At 32.1% G+C, this 17,146-nt stretch overlaps 4 protein-coding genes across 4 annotated transcripts; 2 read left to right on the top strand and 2 right to left on the bottom strand.

The window, feature by feature from the left end:
* Nucleotides 1–5,630: 5,630 nt before the first annotated feature.
* On the top strand, nt 5,631–7,779 carry LOC139091136 (tubulin gamma-1 chain). The gene is made up of 4 exons (XM_070641076.1): nt 5,631–5,767; nt 5,835–5,947; nt 6,002–6,091; nt 6,150–7,779. The coding sequence occupies exons 1-4, from the start codon at nt 5,719–5,721 to the stop codon at nt 7,257–7,259; spliced, it is 1,362 nt and encodes a 453-aa protein (XP_070497177.1). The 5' UTR covers nt 5,631–5,718; the 3' UTR covers nt 7,260–7,779.
* On the bottom strand, nt 7,531–10,756 carry LOC139091135 (uncharacterized). Its single transcript, XM_070641075.1, has 4 exons — nt 10,550–10,756; nt 8,796–10,460; nt 8,276–8,403; nt 7,531–8,208 (listed from the first exon to the last, which is right to left on the bottom strand). Exons 1-4 carry the CDS (start codon nt 10,605–10,607, stop codon nt 7,846–7,848), a joined length of 2,214 nt encoding a protein of 737 aa, XP_070497176.1. The 5' UTR covers nt 10,608–10,756; the 3' UTR covers nt 7,531–7,845.
* A 418-nt stretch (nt 10,757–11,174) lies between these two features.
* On the bottom strand, nt 11,175–11,824 carry LOC139091138 (large ribosomal subunit protein mL41-like). Its single transcript, XM_070641078.1, has 2 exons — nt 11,690–11,824; nt 11,175–11,627 (listed from the first exon to the last, which is right to left on the bottom strand). The coding sequence occupies exons 1-2, from the start codon at nt 11,782–11,784 to the stop codon at nt 11,237–11,239; spliced, it is 486 nt and encodes a 161-aa protein (XP_070497179.1). The 5' UTR covers nt 11,785–11,824; the 3' UTR covers nt 11,175–11,236.
* Nucleotides 11,825–11,917: 93 nt separating this feature from the next.
* LOC139091134 (RNA-splicing ligase RtcB homolog) lies at nt 11,918–13,727 on the top strand. Its single transcript, XM_070641074.1, has 4 exons — nt 11,918–12,054; nt 12,113–12,225; nt 12,282–12,384; nt 12,455–13,727. Exons 1-4 carry the CDS (start codon nt 11,971–11,973, stop codon nt 13,673–13,675), a joined length of 1,521 nt encoding a protein of 506 aa, XP_070497175.1. The 5' UTR covers nt 11,918–11,970; the 3' UTR covers nt 13,676–13,727.
* The last annotated feature ends 3,419 nt before the right edge of the window (nt 13,728–17,146 follow it).

Genomic DNA, 17,146 nt, shown 5'->3' with positions numbered 1-17,146 from the left:
GCCTTTCAAAAATTATTTTTCATTTTCATTTCACAATTTCAATTTGTTTTTCATATCCAAAATAGACTGAAATTGTTGTGGATTAAAAATAAATGCACAGAGTCAAAATGAGGACTGAGTTTCATGTCAAGAGCATCAAACTTAATGTTTTTAAGTATGTTAACATGCACCAACATGTGAGTAATGTTGAAAGGTTTTGAGAATGGCACTAGAAATAAATATGTAGGTGGATATGCTGTTCAAGTGGAAATGAAATTGTAAAATTAGTTCAAAATTATTATTTGGCACGTGTTCATGCTGCTATTTATGCTGCAATTTTGTGCAAGTGAGAATTTCATGCTCATTTTATTGAAAGCTTTCGAGTGTTTCAGATCAGCACTGACATCCAGTAAGGAAGTGTGAAATGAATGAAGGAGAATTTTGGAATAATTTGGACTCATTAGTGGACAAAAAGAATCCAGTATCAAAAGATGCAGGAAATAAGGATATAGAACGTGTTGGAACTAGGGTTGGGCAAATATACGTATATATACGTATATATACGTATAAGAACAAAAAAATATACGTATATATACGTATATGTATACGTATACTAGATTTTTCAAAACCGAAAAATACGTTATTTATTTTGTTAAAAATGATCTTAAATGCTCAAATTAGAAGTCAAAAGTGGTTATTACATTGTTTTCTCACATCCAGTAGCATTTAAATGTCCTTAAGTTATGATTTATAGTGAAAATTAATTAATTTTGTAAAAAAATAATTTTTTTCTGTTTACAAATTTTTGTTGAAAGTTTGAATTTTTTCGACCGTTACAAAAATTTTACTTTTTGACAATTTTAAGCTTTCTAATAACATTTTGTATGGAACACAACATTATAACAGTTTCAATTTCATTGCTGTTCAATTTGTTACTAAAATTATTGTTATAATTACCAACTTTTATGACTTTTGATATGTAACGGAAATTTTTTTGGAAAAATCTGTATACGTATACATATACGTATATGGGCAAATCTTTTTAAGGTTTTTTTTTGACATTTTACTTTTTTAAGAAAAAAACTAAAAATTTATTGAGCTCGTCGCAATTTTTGGTTTTTTTATGATAAAGGCTACTTTTCGCTACGTTACTATATCAAATTAATCAGCACAGCTGCTTCCTTTAAAAAGTTATTAGCCTCGGAGAGTGTTTCTGAGTTAAATTTACGAAATTTGAAACTTTTAAACTTAATTTTTTCAATAAACCCGAGCATTTTTAAAAAATTTAAATGATACCATAACATTTTCCCTCATTGGATAAGCTATTTATGATTTAAATTAGTGCCTAATTAAGAAGATATTTAACAAAAATAGCGTTTCTGAGTTAAATTTCTCCAAATTTTCAAAGCAAAAAAAAGTATACAAAATATTTGAAAGCTAAATTTCCGTTAGATTAATTCTCCGAAAAATCATTTGTTTTAATTTTTCCAACCCAAAAAGACATTTTACAGCACGTTTTTGAGATATTACATCTTTGTGATGTTTTTTAAAACCATGTTTATAGTTTTATTAGTATTTATATTCATAAAACCAAATCAAATTGTAGAATTTTCAACAGTTAGAAAAAAATTTGAAAAAAACAAGTTGAGAAAAATTTTAAGTCGATATTTTGCAGTTCCCTTTTTCTGTAGATATGGCCATATATACGTATAAAATATACGTATATTTGTATACGATATATACGTATACGAATTGGAACTTGGCTACAAGAAATTTCAGAACTTGATGAAGGAACGAAATCATCAAAGAATCAAGATAGGTATGCGGTTGCTGTGTAATGCATGAAAAACTTTCAATTGCTTATAAGCAGGAACAGCTTGAAACTTTTTTCAACTTGTGCTATAAAAATTCCGATTGTTGCTGTTCATTGAAGGAACAAGGATCGCGTGCAGTATTAGAAAAGAGCAAAAAATGAACAGAAATTGTGTGAAGTGCTTTTTATGAGGAACGAAATTGAAATTTATAGCTTAATTAGAACTTTCTTTGTGTCAATTGTTATAATTACAGAAATTCTAAAGAAGCAAGTGCGAAACCACCAAAATTAACACCAAAGATGACACGAAAGAAGAAGGAAGTGAATGACAAGGAAAAGCCAAAACCAAAACTTGGTAGAAAATGCACATTGGAAGGATCAAATGACGATAAGAAGCTTTATGTTCCAAGAAAAATTTTCGCAAAAAGGATGAAGTCCAAAAAGCTTAAGAAAAATGTCATTCCAATGAGTATTGGACCTCTTGTTGACTGCAGGTGAGTTCAAATCAAAATTTAATCATAGTGAGCTTTTCTACACACACAAAGAAAGCTTTTGGGAGAAAAAGTTCAAATTGTTCGTGCTTGTTGATTCAGTTAGGAAGAAGAAGAAACTTTTGTCAAGTTCAAGATCCTCACATTTCCTTAAAAGTCAAGAACAAGAATAATGAAGAAGAAGGTAGCAAGAAAATGGTGGGTGGAGGATCCAGTTGTTTATGAGTAAGTCAACTTTAAAGCACATTAATCCACAGTAATGAAAGTGAAATGAAATGCTCAATAAAGAACGAGTTAGGAACCATTAGAATTGCCAAAAAAGAGTATAAATTTCCATGTCAAATGCACTGAATTCACATAAAACAAAGCCAGATGTATTTCACATGAAAACAACCCCAAATAGACAACGAATGGAAATGAAATGAGAATAAATAAATAAAAACACAGGCAAGAGAAATGTATTGAGTCAGAATTGATTTTCTGTGGATATACATCCAAGCAGCAAAGAAAGAAAAAAAAAACAAAGCTTTTCGTGATTTCACGGGCAATTTTAAAAGAGGAAGAATTGCTCATGAGTGTGTAGTATGAGCTGAGAGAATGTAGAGCAGCAGTTGGAAACAATTTTAAAGTCTTTAATTCTTCTTCCATTTCTTTCTCACACATTATAGCTTCAACCTACCGAGGGTTGCTCAGAAATTAGAGCGATTGATGGGGAGCAGGTGAGAAATTTCGACATTTGTTTCGTGCCTTGCTGCAATTTAGTTGGTGTCGACTCGTTGAGCTCATTGGACTCATTTTCCATTCCATTTTAGTATTGTTCGATTAACGGATAGGAAGTACATGTTAGATCTACAGAAGCGAATTCAAGAGGATTATCATGAGACTTTATTGAAACGGATATCCAAACGTGAGGTAAGATTGATTTCCTTTTGACTACCTTAATCATCATCATTGAACATAAAAATCATTGCCAATAACATTGACGACGAAAATCAGGCTGATGAAGTGGAGAAACAGCTACAAAAATTATTGAATCCGCCAGAAGACATTGAAGACCTTGAAAGGATCCTGTTCACGTCACAAAGTATTGTATTGGTAAATATAAGCACAGCACATATTGACTTATTTGTGTACTTTATTGTCGATAACTGCCTGGTATCAGCATATCCATATCCAAAAATCCTCCTTCATTTTAATACATCACGTGAATCAGTTACGTTCAATTTTGGAAGTAGGAAGAAGTACAAAATGGAATACGAAGACATTTTACGTAAATGCTCGATGAATGCTAAGCTATAACTTTTGTGATTGATGTCGTTCAATTTTTTCTACATCATTATTCACTTCTTTTCAACTCAATTCTAAAAACCCTTTCGTCATTCGTCATGTCTCACAATATTTACTAACTTCATCGACAACGAAGAACAGCCAAAGTTCATTCCTCATTTTTTATCCTTTATTTCTGTGCTTTTTCATATCCAAAACATTAATAATGTCAATTAAATCCAATGAATCGTCATTAAAGAATCTTAAATTTCGTCAGGTAACGGAACTGGAAAGAGCTCGTCGAATGGGAAATGCAGGAGGTGAAAAGGTTCCAAAAAGATTAGTGAACATCCAATTGTTATGGTAAATAATAAGACGAATGCTTTACTGATGAGTAAACGAGAGAAATTGATGACAGTTAAGCAAAAAAATGCAACGGAACTGATAAAGCAAGGCAAACGATGGGAACGAGATAGACTGAGAATGGCAGAAGAAGAGAGAATCAACGAAATTGAAACGAAAAAGGATCGAGAAAAAATGCTTGAAGAACATACGCTGTACATCTTTGATCCTGATAAGGCTGACATTATGGATATGACAAGAATTAAAAGCAGGAAGTTCACTGAATGTGAAATTGACTTGAAGAACTTTTTGTTGAGTGAAAGGGAAAGCTTAAGGACGAGAAAGATTCTAGAGCAGGAACAAGAAAATCAGGAGAAACATCTGCTGACTGTGGCTGAAGAAAGGTGAGACTAGCGATGAAATATTTTGACTGTTCCTTAATGTTTTATTCCACAGTAAATTGAAAGGACAATTGACATCAGATATGTCATCATTTGAGGATCGTCAGGATGATGGAGATGGAAAGAAGGAGGAAGTAGCAATGGTTGGTAAAATAAAATTGCCAATGTCACCAGAAGAAATGAAACGAAAGACAGCAAATAAGGATGAAGATCCAAAAATTGCTCGATTCAAAAGTGCTGAGACTGTCCGAGAGATTTACTTACTTGCTGAGGGTATAATAGCTGGCGATGGTAAAAAAAGCAAATTATTGAAACAACTTAAACAATTAAGAAAATCTTTAAATGTTTCAGTTATTAAAGGTGCACAGTAATTTGTTTGATCACTTCCATTTCTCATTGCTCATTGGCATTGGACTCATCATATCATTCAAAATTTCGACATAAAAGTAGCATAAAGAAGCATAGAATTATAGATACGTAGAGGTAGATGGATAAATTCAGACTGACTGAAGCAGAATGTAGAGCATGTTTGTGATTCATAAAGCCGAAATCAATTCATAGTAAGACGAAAGACAGATAAGGATAAGGAACGACGAAAACGAAAACGAAAAGTGATTTATAACATGCAATGATTTTTTCACTTATCCATGACATGATATATCCCATCAAATCAATGTTGATTCTTATCGATTCATGATAGTTGTTGGAACTAAACTTTTTTTTTCATTTCCTTTTCACTTCCTTTTTCATTTCACTTCATTTAAAAATAATCAGTGCAAAAAATAAGTAGTCATAAAGAACATCAAGATTGGTGATTTATTACTGTTTCAAGTGTTATTCAATTTAGACTATTTATAGACATTTGTAGCTAGTTCTTTTGTTCTTCAAAATTGAATATTTCCATGAATGCTACGACATTGGAAATGCCAAATTTACATCGGCTGATTTCGAAAAAGCAATAATTTATTTGCATTCATGGAAATCAAATGGTGCAAAAATAGAATTTAAGGTAATCCTGACTAGTTGTTGACTATTAATTGTAGACATGTCTAGTACCTTCATCGAAAATATATTAAATGAATAAAAGCAGTGATTAATTAATGTTATAAAATAGAATGTTTGAGTTGTGTTATTTGTGATTGCTGAGTCCCTGGCTGAACCCAATGAAAAGGTGTCTACAGAGTTCAACTACCTAATTATCGTTTCTGAAGTTGTGTCCTTCTGTGGATTTAATTTTATCCAACGGTTTTCTAAAATTCAAATTTAAATTTAGTCCGTTATTGTGTTTTGTAAAAAGGCGCTAAAACGATTGTTCTGCAAAAATGCATTTTGAAAATACTTTAAAAATAAAGAATTAGCTTTGTTAAGTTTTTTTATTAAATTAAGCATTAATACAGTGATCTTGTTAAGTTAATCAAAAGCAAAGATGCCAAGTGAAATGATAACACTTCAATTAGGCCAATGTGGCAATCAGAGTAAGTGAAAATGCGATTTATTTCTGGTATGTCGTTTTAAACAGTTATTGTTCCTGGATTCCGATAGTTGGTTTTGAATTTTGGAAGCGATTATGTCTTGAACATGGCATATCACCATCAGGAGTACTTGAGGACTTTGCTACAGACGGGCCTGATAGAAAGGATGTTTTCTTTTATCAGGTAAGTACTAATAATTATTTACTGGATCTTTTAATAGAATTTATGCAATTTTAGGCTGATGATGATCATTACATTCCGAGAGCAGTGCTTCTAGATTTGGAGCCTCGAGTTATTCATACAATAATGCAGTCACAATATGCAAAAGTAATTTAATTAATCGTATATGAATCATATTGCTAATTTTGCCCATTCAAATTTTTAGTTGTATAATCCGGAAAATATTTACTTGTCAAAGGACGGAGGAGGTGCTGGAAACAATTGGGCAAGTGGATTCAGTCAAGGAGAGAAATTACAAGAGGAAGTTTTCGATATTATTGACAGAGAAGCAGATGGAAGTGACAGTTTAGAAGGATTTGTTTTATGTCATTCAATTGCTGGAGGAACTGGAAGTGGTATGGGAAGTTACATAATGGAGCGTCTATCAGATCATTTCCCAAAGAAACTTGTACAGACTTATAGTGTCTTTCCAAATCAAGATGAGATTAGTGACGTTGTTGTTCAACCTTACAATTCCTTACTTACACTAAGAAGACTCACCAGCTGTGCTGATTGCGTTGTTGTACTTGATAACACAGCATTGAATCGCATTGCTACTGATCGTTTACATCTAGAAAATCCATCATTTACTCAAATAAATACTCTCGTCAGTACAATCATGTCAGTAAGCACAACAACATTAAGATATCCATCATATATGAACAATAATTTGATTGGATTAACAGCACCGTTGATTCCTACGCCACAGCTTCATTTCTTAATGACTGGTTATACTCCACTGACAACTGATACTGATACTGTCAATGTCCGTAAGACGACAGTGCTTGATGTCATGAGACGACTCTTACAGCCTAAAAATATGATGGTATCAACTGGACCTGACAAATCAAATCATCACTGCTATATTTCAATACTCAATATTATTCAAGGTGAAGTAGATCCGACACAAGTCCATAAATCACTTCAACGTATACGTGAACGTAAATTGGCTCAATTCATTCCTTGGGGTCCAGCAAGCATTCAAGTTGCTTTATCAAGATCCTCACCATACGTACAAAGCAGTCATCGCGTATCGGGTCTGATGCTTGCAAACCACACAAGTATTTGCTCATTATTCGAAAGAGCATTAAATCAATACGATAAGTTACGCAAACGAGGTGCTTTCCTCGATCAATTCCGTAAAGAAGATATGTTTAAGGAAAATTTATCGGAACTTGACGATTCTCGAGATGTTGTTGATTCCCTCGTTCAGGAATACGAAGCAGCAACAAGAAGCGATTATTTACAATGGCAAGCCAAAAAGGACGTGGAATAGTCTTCTTGCCGAATCTCTATTGCCAAAAATATTATTTTTTAAGTAGGCGTATTTCATTGATGACTGGATGGATAACCTTGGATTTATTTTAATCCGTTTATTTTAATCTCACATTTTTTTAAACCTGCAAATTTAATTGTAATTTAAGTTAATTCAAGGATTTTGATGCCAGTCGAAAATATGCTGAAAATCATGCACAAAACGCTTACTGATTAATTTTTCATGTCCTTAATTGATTTATTCGTTTAATAAAAAAATCTCATTTTCAATTTTTTTTTCTTTCATATTTTGCACCAGGACACATTCACAAATGACGTTTAAAATTATTGGATTGAAATGGGGTTACTTAAGTTACATTTATGAATATTTAAAAAAGAATCTATTAAAATTTTAATAGGAGGGAGTCTAGATATCCAATTTTGAACGTCATTTGTGATTGATTCCCAAAAGGAAAATAACAAGGTTGTTTTAAATGATGGATAATGAAATGAATAATAAATTGTGAATAATATTATCAATATCTTCTCTTCTTTTTTTTCACAAGAACTGTCATCGATTTTTAGAAATCGCCAATATGCTCACTTTTTTAATTATTAAGGAAAAATTCGGTAAAATGGCATAATCCTACATTACTTATATTATCGTCTGATGTCGTCAGTATATGATCATTGAGTGCAATGAGTGTCGTGTCACTAGCTGAGCGTTTTAAATGAACGTCTGTAAAATTCTCAAGATACATCATTAATGAACTTCCGCTTGAAAATGATGCAATCAAGTGATTAGTTGATGTGACAGAGCGACTGACGAGCTTCTCATAATGTCCAATTTTAACTGGCAATGTTTGTATGACTTTCAGACTATTACTATCATGTCTATGAATACCAATTACTATTAATTTTCTCGGACTTAAATCGTCTCCATCAGTCAGATAAACCATGAAGAAATAATTCTAAAAATAAATTGGAATTGGAATTAATTAATATCAAGTCAATTGAATATAATTGCATTATTATTACTTCTTCAAATGTAATTGTTGCTAAATTGATGCCATAGTTTTTCATTAAATCCCATGAAATCAGTAAATCACCATGATCATAATTGAAAATTGAGACCTGTGTATCTCCTAGAGTTATAAGTTGCGAATCTAAAAATAGCAAATGACATGTTAATTGTGAATTAAAAAAATATATGTAAACAAGTCTGTAGGAGAATGTTCTTCGATATGCGCGAGACAGTAGGAAATGAAAAACATTGCGGAGTCGATGTGCTGTGTACGATGACTAAGGTGCATTTTTTTGAACTTTGACTTAATTTGTAGCGGCTTTTTGATTTTTGAATATTAACTGATTTTTTAAATTTAAATTTTTAACGAATCATCCTTTTGAATTTGAAAAACCCGTTAAATTTTTAAAATTCCAAAGTCCATTAAAAACGCATAATCAATTTGATTATTCACTTATTGATAAGCTAATTAGTCAATCTGCGTCGCGCATGATTCGAAGAAACGAGATAACGAAATAAAAACAGCACACTTACCTTTTGCACAGTACATTTGTTTTATTTGATAACTCAGTTTTGGAAATTGTCGGATGCTCGCTAGTTTGGCTAAGTCTAAATTCGGAGTCAATTTGTATTTTACAATACCAGTGATGTTGCTCTTTATGTCGGTAGACTTTTCATGCCACGACATAATAAAGTAGCTGCTATGAGGAACAGTCGTATATTTAATATCATGTACAATACTTTTGACAGTATCTAAATGAACAGATGAGAATTTCGTCCGCTTTTGATCAATGTAGTAAATGTTGCAGTACAGAAATGCAATTGGACACATTTCAGGGTCGTCGAGATCTTTCTGTTTTGCCCTCATCTCGAGATAAATTGGCAGTGAGTTAGAATCATTGTAGCACAGCCGTTGATATTTATTGTCAGAATCAACTTGAATATCATGAAGTCGTCGATTAATTCTATCAATAAGCCTAAAGTCAGGTTCGCCTTTTTTAAGCAATGAGTTTAGTCGATGATATTCAAAGAAACTTATAGTATTAGATTGAAGACTTATCAATATATCGTTTTCAAAGAATAAATATTCCGTGATTTCATCCGTTAGTGGATTTGTCATTGACATATTCATACTAAATCTCTTTTGCAGCACTTCCTCCGTTTGAGAGAATTTTGTACACAAAATTTTATCAGGTACTAAAGTAGCTTCATCCGACTGACTTTTTGGGCTGTTATTATTTGCTTCCTTTATCGTAATTTTTTGCACCATTTTCTTCGGCGTACGTCTATGTAAGATTATATTCTTCCTCTTTGTATTATCGTTTAATTGAAATATTATGTTGATTTTATTATTAATTTTATTAATATTTTGTGAATCTTTTGATTCTGTCGATAATGTTGGTTGTCTGAGTGATGCTGATGCTTCCGGACTACTACTCTGTTCCTGTTTAACAACTGTCGTTGAAGGAGTTGTTTCAATTTCTTCATGCGCAACAATGACCTTCAATTCATCACGTTCACTTTTTTCTTCACAACTTTTCTTGTAATTTCCATCAATATTTAGTCGTTCTATTGGCACGGTTAATTCTTTGAGATTTTCCAATTTTAATGGTAATGGTGATTTAATAGTATTATCTTCAATGGCACTACATGAGGAATTTGTATCTATATCCTCATCCTCATCCTCATCATCTGTTTTTACAAGTTTCTCTATTTTCATGACCTTGGCTGGCCCTTTGTCATAATCATGACGTTCAAGTATCGATATATTAGGTTTAATTGAACGTCTATTAGGATGTTCCTTACGTTTAATTAATCCCTTATGTGATGACATATGTTGCTTATTACTCCCAGGTGTTGCATTTCCCAATTCTCTTTTAGCATTTTGATTTTGTTCACCAAATGATGATTGTGAAACTTTTTGTGAAATGTCAAGGCAATTGAATGATTTTTCTTGCGATGAAGTAATTGGTGCTTTAGATTTATTATTTGATGTATACTTATATGAATAATCTTTTCTTACTGATATCATACTTTGAACTCTACGTTGATGTCTCATTGATGTTACTGGAATATTTTCATTATCAGATTTACTACTGCTTGTACTGCTCATCTTACTGGATTCTGATTGTAACACACTCTTCCTTAAATCAATTGATTCCAAGATCGGCTCTTCCTTTATGTCCATCGGAAGATTTGCTAAAAATGATAAAAATATGTCATTAATTAATCTTTATTTCCATCTCACTCACTCAACATTGTTTATTATTAAAGGAAAAATTTATTACCCAATTTCATTTCCTCTTCCCAATTTTTTGAGGCTCTCTGAAGTAATCCCTTCTTCATTTTGTATTGTAATGGTGTACTTAAGTTTATTGCTACTAGTTACGATCCATTTATTCTTAAAAATAGTACATTTAATGCTTAAAAATTGAAATATGAAATAATAACTTGTTTTGCAACATACAGAGAAAATATACTGAGCGTCTAGCGGTAGAAGACTGCAAAACTTTTTTCCCAAATATGACGCACGGCTATTTAGGGGTTCGTCAAAAAAGCAGGCCTCTTTTTGGTTGTTTCACTCTAACTTTGCAAAGTTTTATTTTCTTCAATTTCTACAGTTTTAATGCACTTTTTTTGATGAATGCTAAAATCTACCATGTTTAATCAATACTTTTATATTAAGTAAACTCTATCAAAACTTGAGATTCCAAGAAAATTTAAAAATTTTATGTTTTTGAGTCTTTATGTATTCGGTAAAGTTTCGTTAAAATTTGAAATCAAAGTAGCCGTTAAAATTTAATTTGGTTTAAAATGATCGAATTAACGGAATTTAGACTTTTCTAACAGTTATGCGGTTTATATCTGTTCTATATCTCTAATCAAGTCATTTAATAAATCAAACACTTTGCATTAAGCTTAAAAATTTATTAAGACCTAAGTTTTCTATACAATCTCTATTAATTCATTAACATCTAAAACATATCTGATCCAGTTTTTCTTGCTTTAACCCATGCTTCCTCTGGTGTTAATTCCTCTTCAACTGATGGCTCCTTACTGGTTCCATCCTCATACAATTTATCGTTCTTAAAGTCGTCAATAATTTTTTGAGCATAAATAGCATTAAATAAATCTTGGGATGTGAATTCTGACTGAATCACATCTGTTGCTTTATATGTAACATAAGGCTTAAACTTGCAGTCTGTCAAATCAGGAACAATTATTTCTGGCTTCATTTCTGGAATCTCCACAAATTGACCTCCAATAATTCTTCCTGTATCTCGTACACCTTTTTTATCAATTGGCATGTCTGGATTACTTAAATGTCGTTCTGCCTTGAATATCCTTGTTCCTCTCTTATTGTATCTAAAAATAATGTCAAGTTTTGTTAATTAATGTTAAATTTAAATTTTAAAAATGTGACTTACAAAAGGAACTTCCTAAAATTGCGTTTTCCATTTAATGCAGATGATGTTGAGATCTGCCTTCTGCTAACATGAATTAACGGTGATAGATAATTCATTTTTAATTAATTTATATGCAGGTTTATGCTTTTATTTAGGAAGAAATTTAATGTTTTTAATCAACAATTTTCTTCTGTTTATGTTCGAAGAAAATCCAGGGCTTAAAAATTAATTTCGAAAAATTAAATTCGAAATTGAAATCAACAAAAATCTTTAAAAATAAATTTTAATTAATTTTCAGCACAATGGTAGTTAGAAAATATGAAGAGGAGCTCAAATATATTGAAAAGATCACTGATTATAGTTGGAGGATCAAGAAAGGTTTCCAGGTAAGCTGTTAAGTGCTTATAAAATATACCGGCACTGATTTCACAATTTTACTTTCAGGAAAATATGAATGTTGAAGGAATTTTCTATGTCAATAAAAATCTAGAAGCATTGATGTTTGAGGAACTAAGAAATTCATGTAGATCTGATGGAATAGGAGGTTTTTTGCCAGGGTAAATTGAATAACTTTACAATATTTTAAATTTATCTAATTTCGTCATCTATACAGCATGAAGCAAATCGCTAACGTTGCTGCCTTGCCTGGAATTGTAGGAAGATCAGTTGGACTGCCTGATATTCATTCTGGATATGGATTTGCTATTGGAAATATGGTAATTAATAGAATTAATCATTGGATTAAACATTAAACATAAATGTAATACATTTTATTCATTTCTGTAGGCGGCATTTGATATGAATAATCCCTTATCAATTGTAAGTCCCGGAGGCGTAGGATTCGATATCAACTGTGGTGTCCGTTTACTTCGTACTAATTTGTTTGAAAAGGATGTTAGACCAGTACAAGAACAGTTAGCACAGTCACTTTTTGATCACATTCCCGTTGGTGTTGGATCAAAAGGAATTATTCCAATGAATTCAAAAGATCTTGAAGAAGCATTAGAAATGGGAATGGATTGGTCATTACGTGAAGGATATGTTTGGGCAGAAGATAAAGAACATTGTGAGGAATACGGTAGAATGTTGAATGCAGATCCATCAAAAGTTAGTATGCGTGCCAAAAAGCGTGGATTGCCACAATTAGGAACGTTAGGTGCTGGTAATCATTATGCTGAAATTCAAGTAGTCGATGAGATTTATGATAAATGGGCAGCAAGTAAAATGGGAATAGAAGAGAAAGGACAAGTTTGTGTAATGATTCATTCAGGATCTCGAGGATTTGGACATCAAGTGGCAACAGATGCACTCGTAGAAATGGAAAAAGCAATGAAAAGAGATAAAATTGATACAAATGATCGACAACTAGCTTGTGCTCGAATTCAATCTGAAGAGGGACAAAATTACTTAAAAGCTATGGCTGCAGCTGGAAATTTTGCTTGGGTTAATCGCAGTTCCATGACATTCCTTACTAGACAAGCATTTGCTAAACAATTTAATACAACTCCTGATGATTTAGACATGCATGTAATTTACGATGTTAGTCACAATATTGCTAAAATTGAGAATCATGTTGTTGATGGAAAGGAAATGAAATTGTTAGTTCATCGAAAAGGATCAACACGTGCATTTCCACCTCATCATCCTTCAATTCCTGTCGATTATCAACTTACTGGACAGCCCGTCCTTGTTGGTGGAACGATGGGAACTTGTAGTTACATTTTGACAGGAACTGAAAAAGGAATGACAGAAACTTTCGGATCAACTTGTCATGGTGCAGGCAGAGCACTTTCTAGAGCTAAATCTCGACGAAATATTGACTATTTAGACATTCTAGATCAGATGAAATCTAAAAATATTGCAATTCGAGTTGCATCACCTAAACTTGTTATGGAAGAAGCTCCAGAGTCTTATAAAAATGTCACAGATGTTGTTGACACATGCCATTCAGCTGGAATCAGCAAAAAATGTGTAAAACTTCGTCCAATTGCTGTAATTAAAGGCTAAGAAAATTATTTTTATAAAATAAAATAAAATCTCCAACTGATTGTGTTTAACCAAAAAATATGCTTGTTTTAATTATTTATTCAGTACTTTTGACATGAAATATACAGACTTAGTCTTACTGAAATGTGAATCAAATTATAAATCTGATAAAATTTCAACGGCTTTTTGAAATTTAAATTTTAAAAAAGATTTTGAATTAATGTTCGGATTAAATAAATCTGGAGATTTAAATGAAGGCAATGGACTTTGGAAATATGAATGTACGAAGCTTTTACTTCCAACATAATATCACGAACGGTCAGTTCTCATTTACGATTATACGGTGGCATGAGTGAGAGGATCACCAGATTCAGATGGCATTCAGATTTAGGTTATGTTGTTTTCAGTTGAATTTTCAAAAATAATATTTAACGAAGATATCATAGAAATTAATTAATTTTTCTCATCTCAATCTAGTGAAATAGGTGTCATCAGCAAAAAATCATAAATGTTGTGCGAACGAAGAAATCAAAAAAGTGAAAGGTCAAAAATTCTATGTTTAGCAGATTGCGTTGTATTATTTGAAGCCGAAAGACGAAAAAGTGTCGTAAACTTTTAATTATTTTACAAAATCTGTGAGTTATCTATGTGATTTGTTTACAATACACTAGAAGCAATAAGATGATGAGGTAGGTATTTACTTAATATTTCTTGCTACATGCTTTATACAAAATCTCATCAATTGCATTCGAAAAATTGTGCACTCCTTAAAATTAATGTAATTAAGCACACAAAAATATATTGTACAGCACGCATACATACATTCAGCAAGTCACAATTTGATTCCAATTCGTTTAGTTCTTTATTTTTCGCTCTGTCGTTCAATAAGCTAGTCGTATCTCCGCGAAGAGGCTATTTTTAGTTAAATAAATTATGTTGGAAGTAGTTTTAGTTCCAATATCATTTTAATTTACAATAAGTACAAAAAATGAATCTACTGGATAGTTTTATTGGTGATAATCATTAAAACCTGTGATATTAACACGTTGTCTTGCAAGAACATCCATGTAATCGACAAAATAACTTCGCGAGGTTGTTTTGACCAGCTAAACAACTGCACTGTGGTATATGGATATGTTTGCATTGTATTTTCGTCATTTGGTGAGTCTTCAAGCTATAACATGAAAATCGAACATTTCCACCAAGGTAACATGCTGCTTACGATTAACAATTACTAATTTTCCTGAACATTCTTGTTCAATTTAGAGAAGTAACAGGTTTCATGATATTTTATGATATTGATGATATTCACTCACCTGGAAGTCTCTTTCCTGAATTTGACAATCATACGTGTGGAATGCGTCTGTTTCATAACTATGCACTGTAATAGCTGAAACTAGATTCCAAGAGGTAATTCCACTGCTTTATCGACTCCTAGACATTCAAAATTACTTCTGTTTCTAGCTAATTTTAGAAATTTATTAAGAATCAGTCGCGGTTCAGTCAGACTTTCCGGACAGAACTGAGACTATGCATGCCAAAGGTAAGTATATGCTATATGTCACTTGAATTATATTAATATTTAATTGATTTAATATGAATCTTTCCATCTTCATTTTAATAGTATTTCCATCATTTCATATATCAATTGACTTTTACTTTGAATTGGTATTTTTATTACTCTTTGATCATTTCTTTTAGATTGATTGGGATATATTATTATGAGTGGACATGTCGTAATGATTGGTGAAAATATTCTCAGATCAGATTGCGGTAATCAGCATAACAATTGTCATTCTTGTAACAGAGGATTATGTTGGAATAATCACATGTGTCACGATTTGATCAAGAAAACAGCAGTTTATGGATCAAGAAAGTTTTGTGTCATCCATTGTGTTTAGGAAAAATGTGTAAATGAAATGAAGCAAAGGATGCTTCGCTTGTCGTGATATATATCAGAATTGGGTGAATGTGTCCAACAGTGTTCAGAATTCAAGTAATTGCCACTTCCTTGAATATGAATTGTCTCAGTTTCTCACAAAACTTAACTTTAGGTTTCTTAATGCTGAAATAAAGAAATGCATTACAGGTGATGAATGCATCAAGGCAGGGAAATTTATTCACGGCAAAGATTGTGTCCAAAATTGCCCTGCAAATTATATGGTCAAAATGAAAAGGACGAAATGGTTCCATTAGATCATTTCTGTGTTGCTTGCCTGGAAAAAATGCCCTAGAATCTGCTCAAATGTTCCAGAAATTAGTAAGTCAAGCTGTATGTCCTAGGTAATTCCGATTGTTATCAATGTGATAATTCTTACAGAAACAATTGCCCATTTAGAAGCATTAGGAACCGGTGCACTATAATCAATGGAAGTTTAGAGATAAATTTCAACGAAGATGTCTACAATTTGACTGCTGAATTGCAAGTCTATCTAGGCGACATTGAAGAAATTCATGGCGTGCTAAAAATCCACAGGTATAGGAAATGCGTGCATGCAAAACAGACTAAAACATATTGTGTGCTTACAGATCGACACCAATTTCGAGTCTGTCCTTCTCAACAAATTACGACTTGTGTTTGGTCTGAAAAGCAACAAAACAGCGCCTTACCAATTCGTATATTTGAGAATCAAAATCTTCAATCAATTTTTGACTGGAGACTTAGAAACGGTAAGACATTAGAATTAAGACATGGTGATGTTCAGATAAATAACAATAATATGCTTTGTGAGAGTGAAATTGAAGAGTTTAAGAAGATTCTGATAAAAGTAATCCAACGAATATGCCAGAGTATGTCGGACAATGGAAATCTTAAATCATGTCGTAAAGGAAATATTAAAGTTTTTGAAAAGGTTCTTTCATCTGATTCAGTCGAAATTGCTTGGTTTGAATGCGACAGCTTGAAAATAAGGATACGAAATATGGATATATTCTACAATACATGACACTTGATGCAAATGAAGAGAAAGAATTTGAGGAAAATATGCTCTTTGAAAGAGAGATATGTGTTCATCTTTTGGATGGGAAAGTCAAATCTTAGAACAAGAAAATAATCGATGCAAACAAGGTTCACTTCCCTAACGCAACAAAGTCTTACATTCTATCCAATTTGAAGCAATTTACAACATATGGTTTACGATTCAACGCTACTTGATTGATACATCATATTTCATTATCAATCCAGACTCAAATACTCTGTCAGTGGAATATCAGAACCGAAGAGATTCAAAAACATTAATGAATATTCCATCAAGGGTGAGAAGGTTTTACTGGTTAAACATCAACTTCAATTACTTTAAGCTTGGAGTGTATTAAAGTGAAGAATTAGCCATCAATAGATATTTGCTGTATTATTTCGAAGTTTCAGTGATTCAAAGTCAACTCAATATACGAGATTATTGTCTGGAACCAATAGAATATGAAACATCTTCAATGGTAAAAGAGAATTAGTACATGAAATTGATAACAGATGTTAAACAATAAGCGAAGAAG

This window comes from Chironomus tepperi, unplaced genomic scaffold (assembly GCF_022539635.2).
Source record: "Chironomus tepperi strain 1889 unplaced genomic scaffold, CSIRO-AGI_Ctep_v1 contig_224, whole genome shotgun sequence".
Lineage (NCBI taxonomy): Eukaryota > Metazoa > Arthropoda > Insecta > Diptera > Chironomidae > Chironomus > Chironomus tepperi.
Note: the sequence above shows the minus strand (reverse complement) of the source record. Positions and strands in the feature narration are given on the sequence as shown.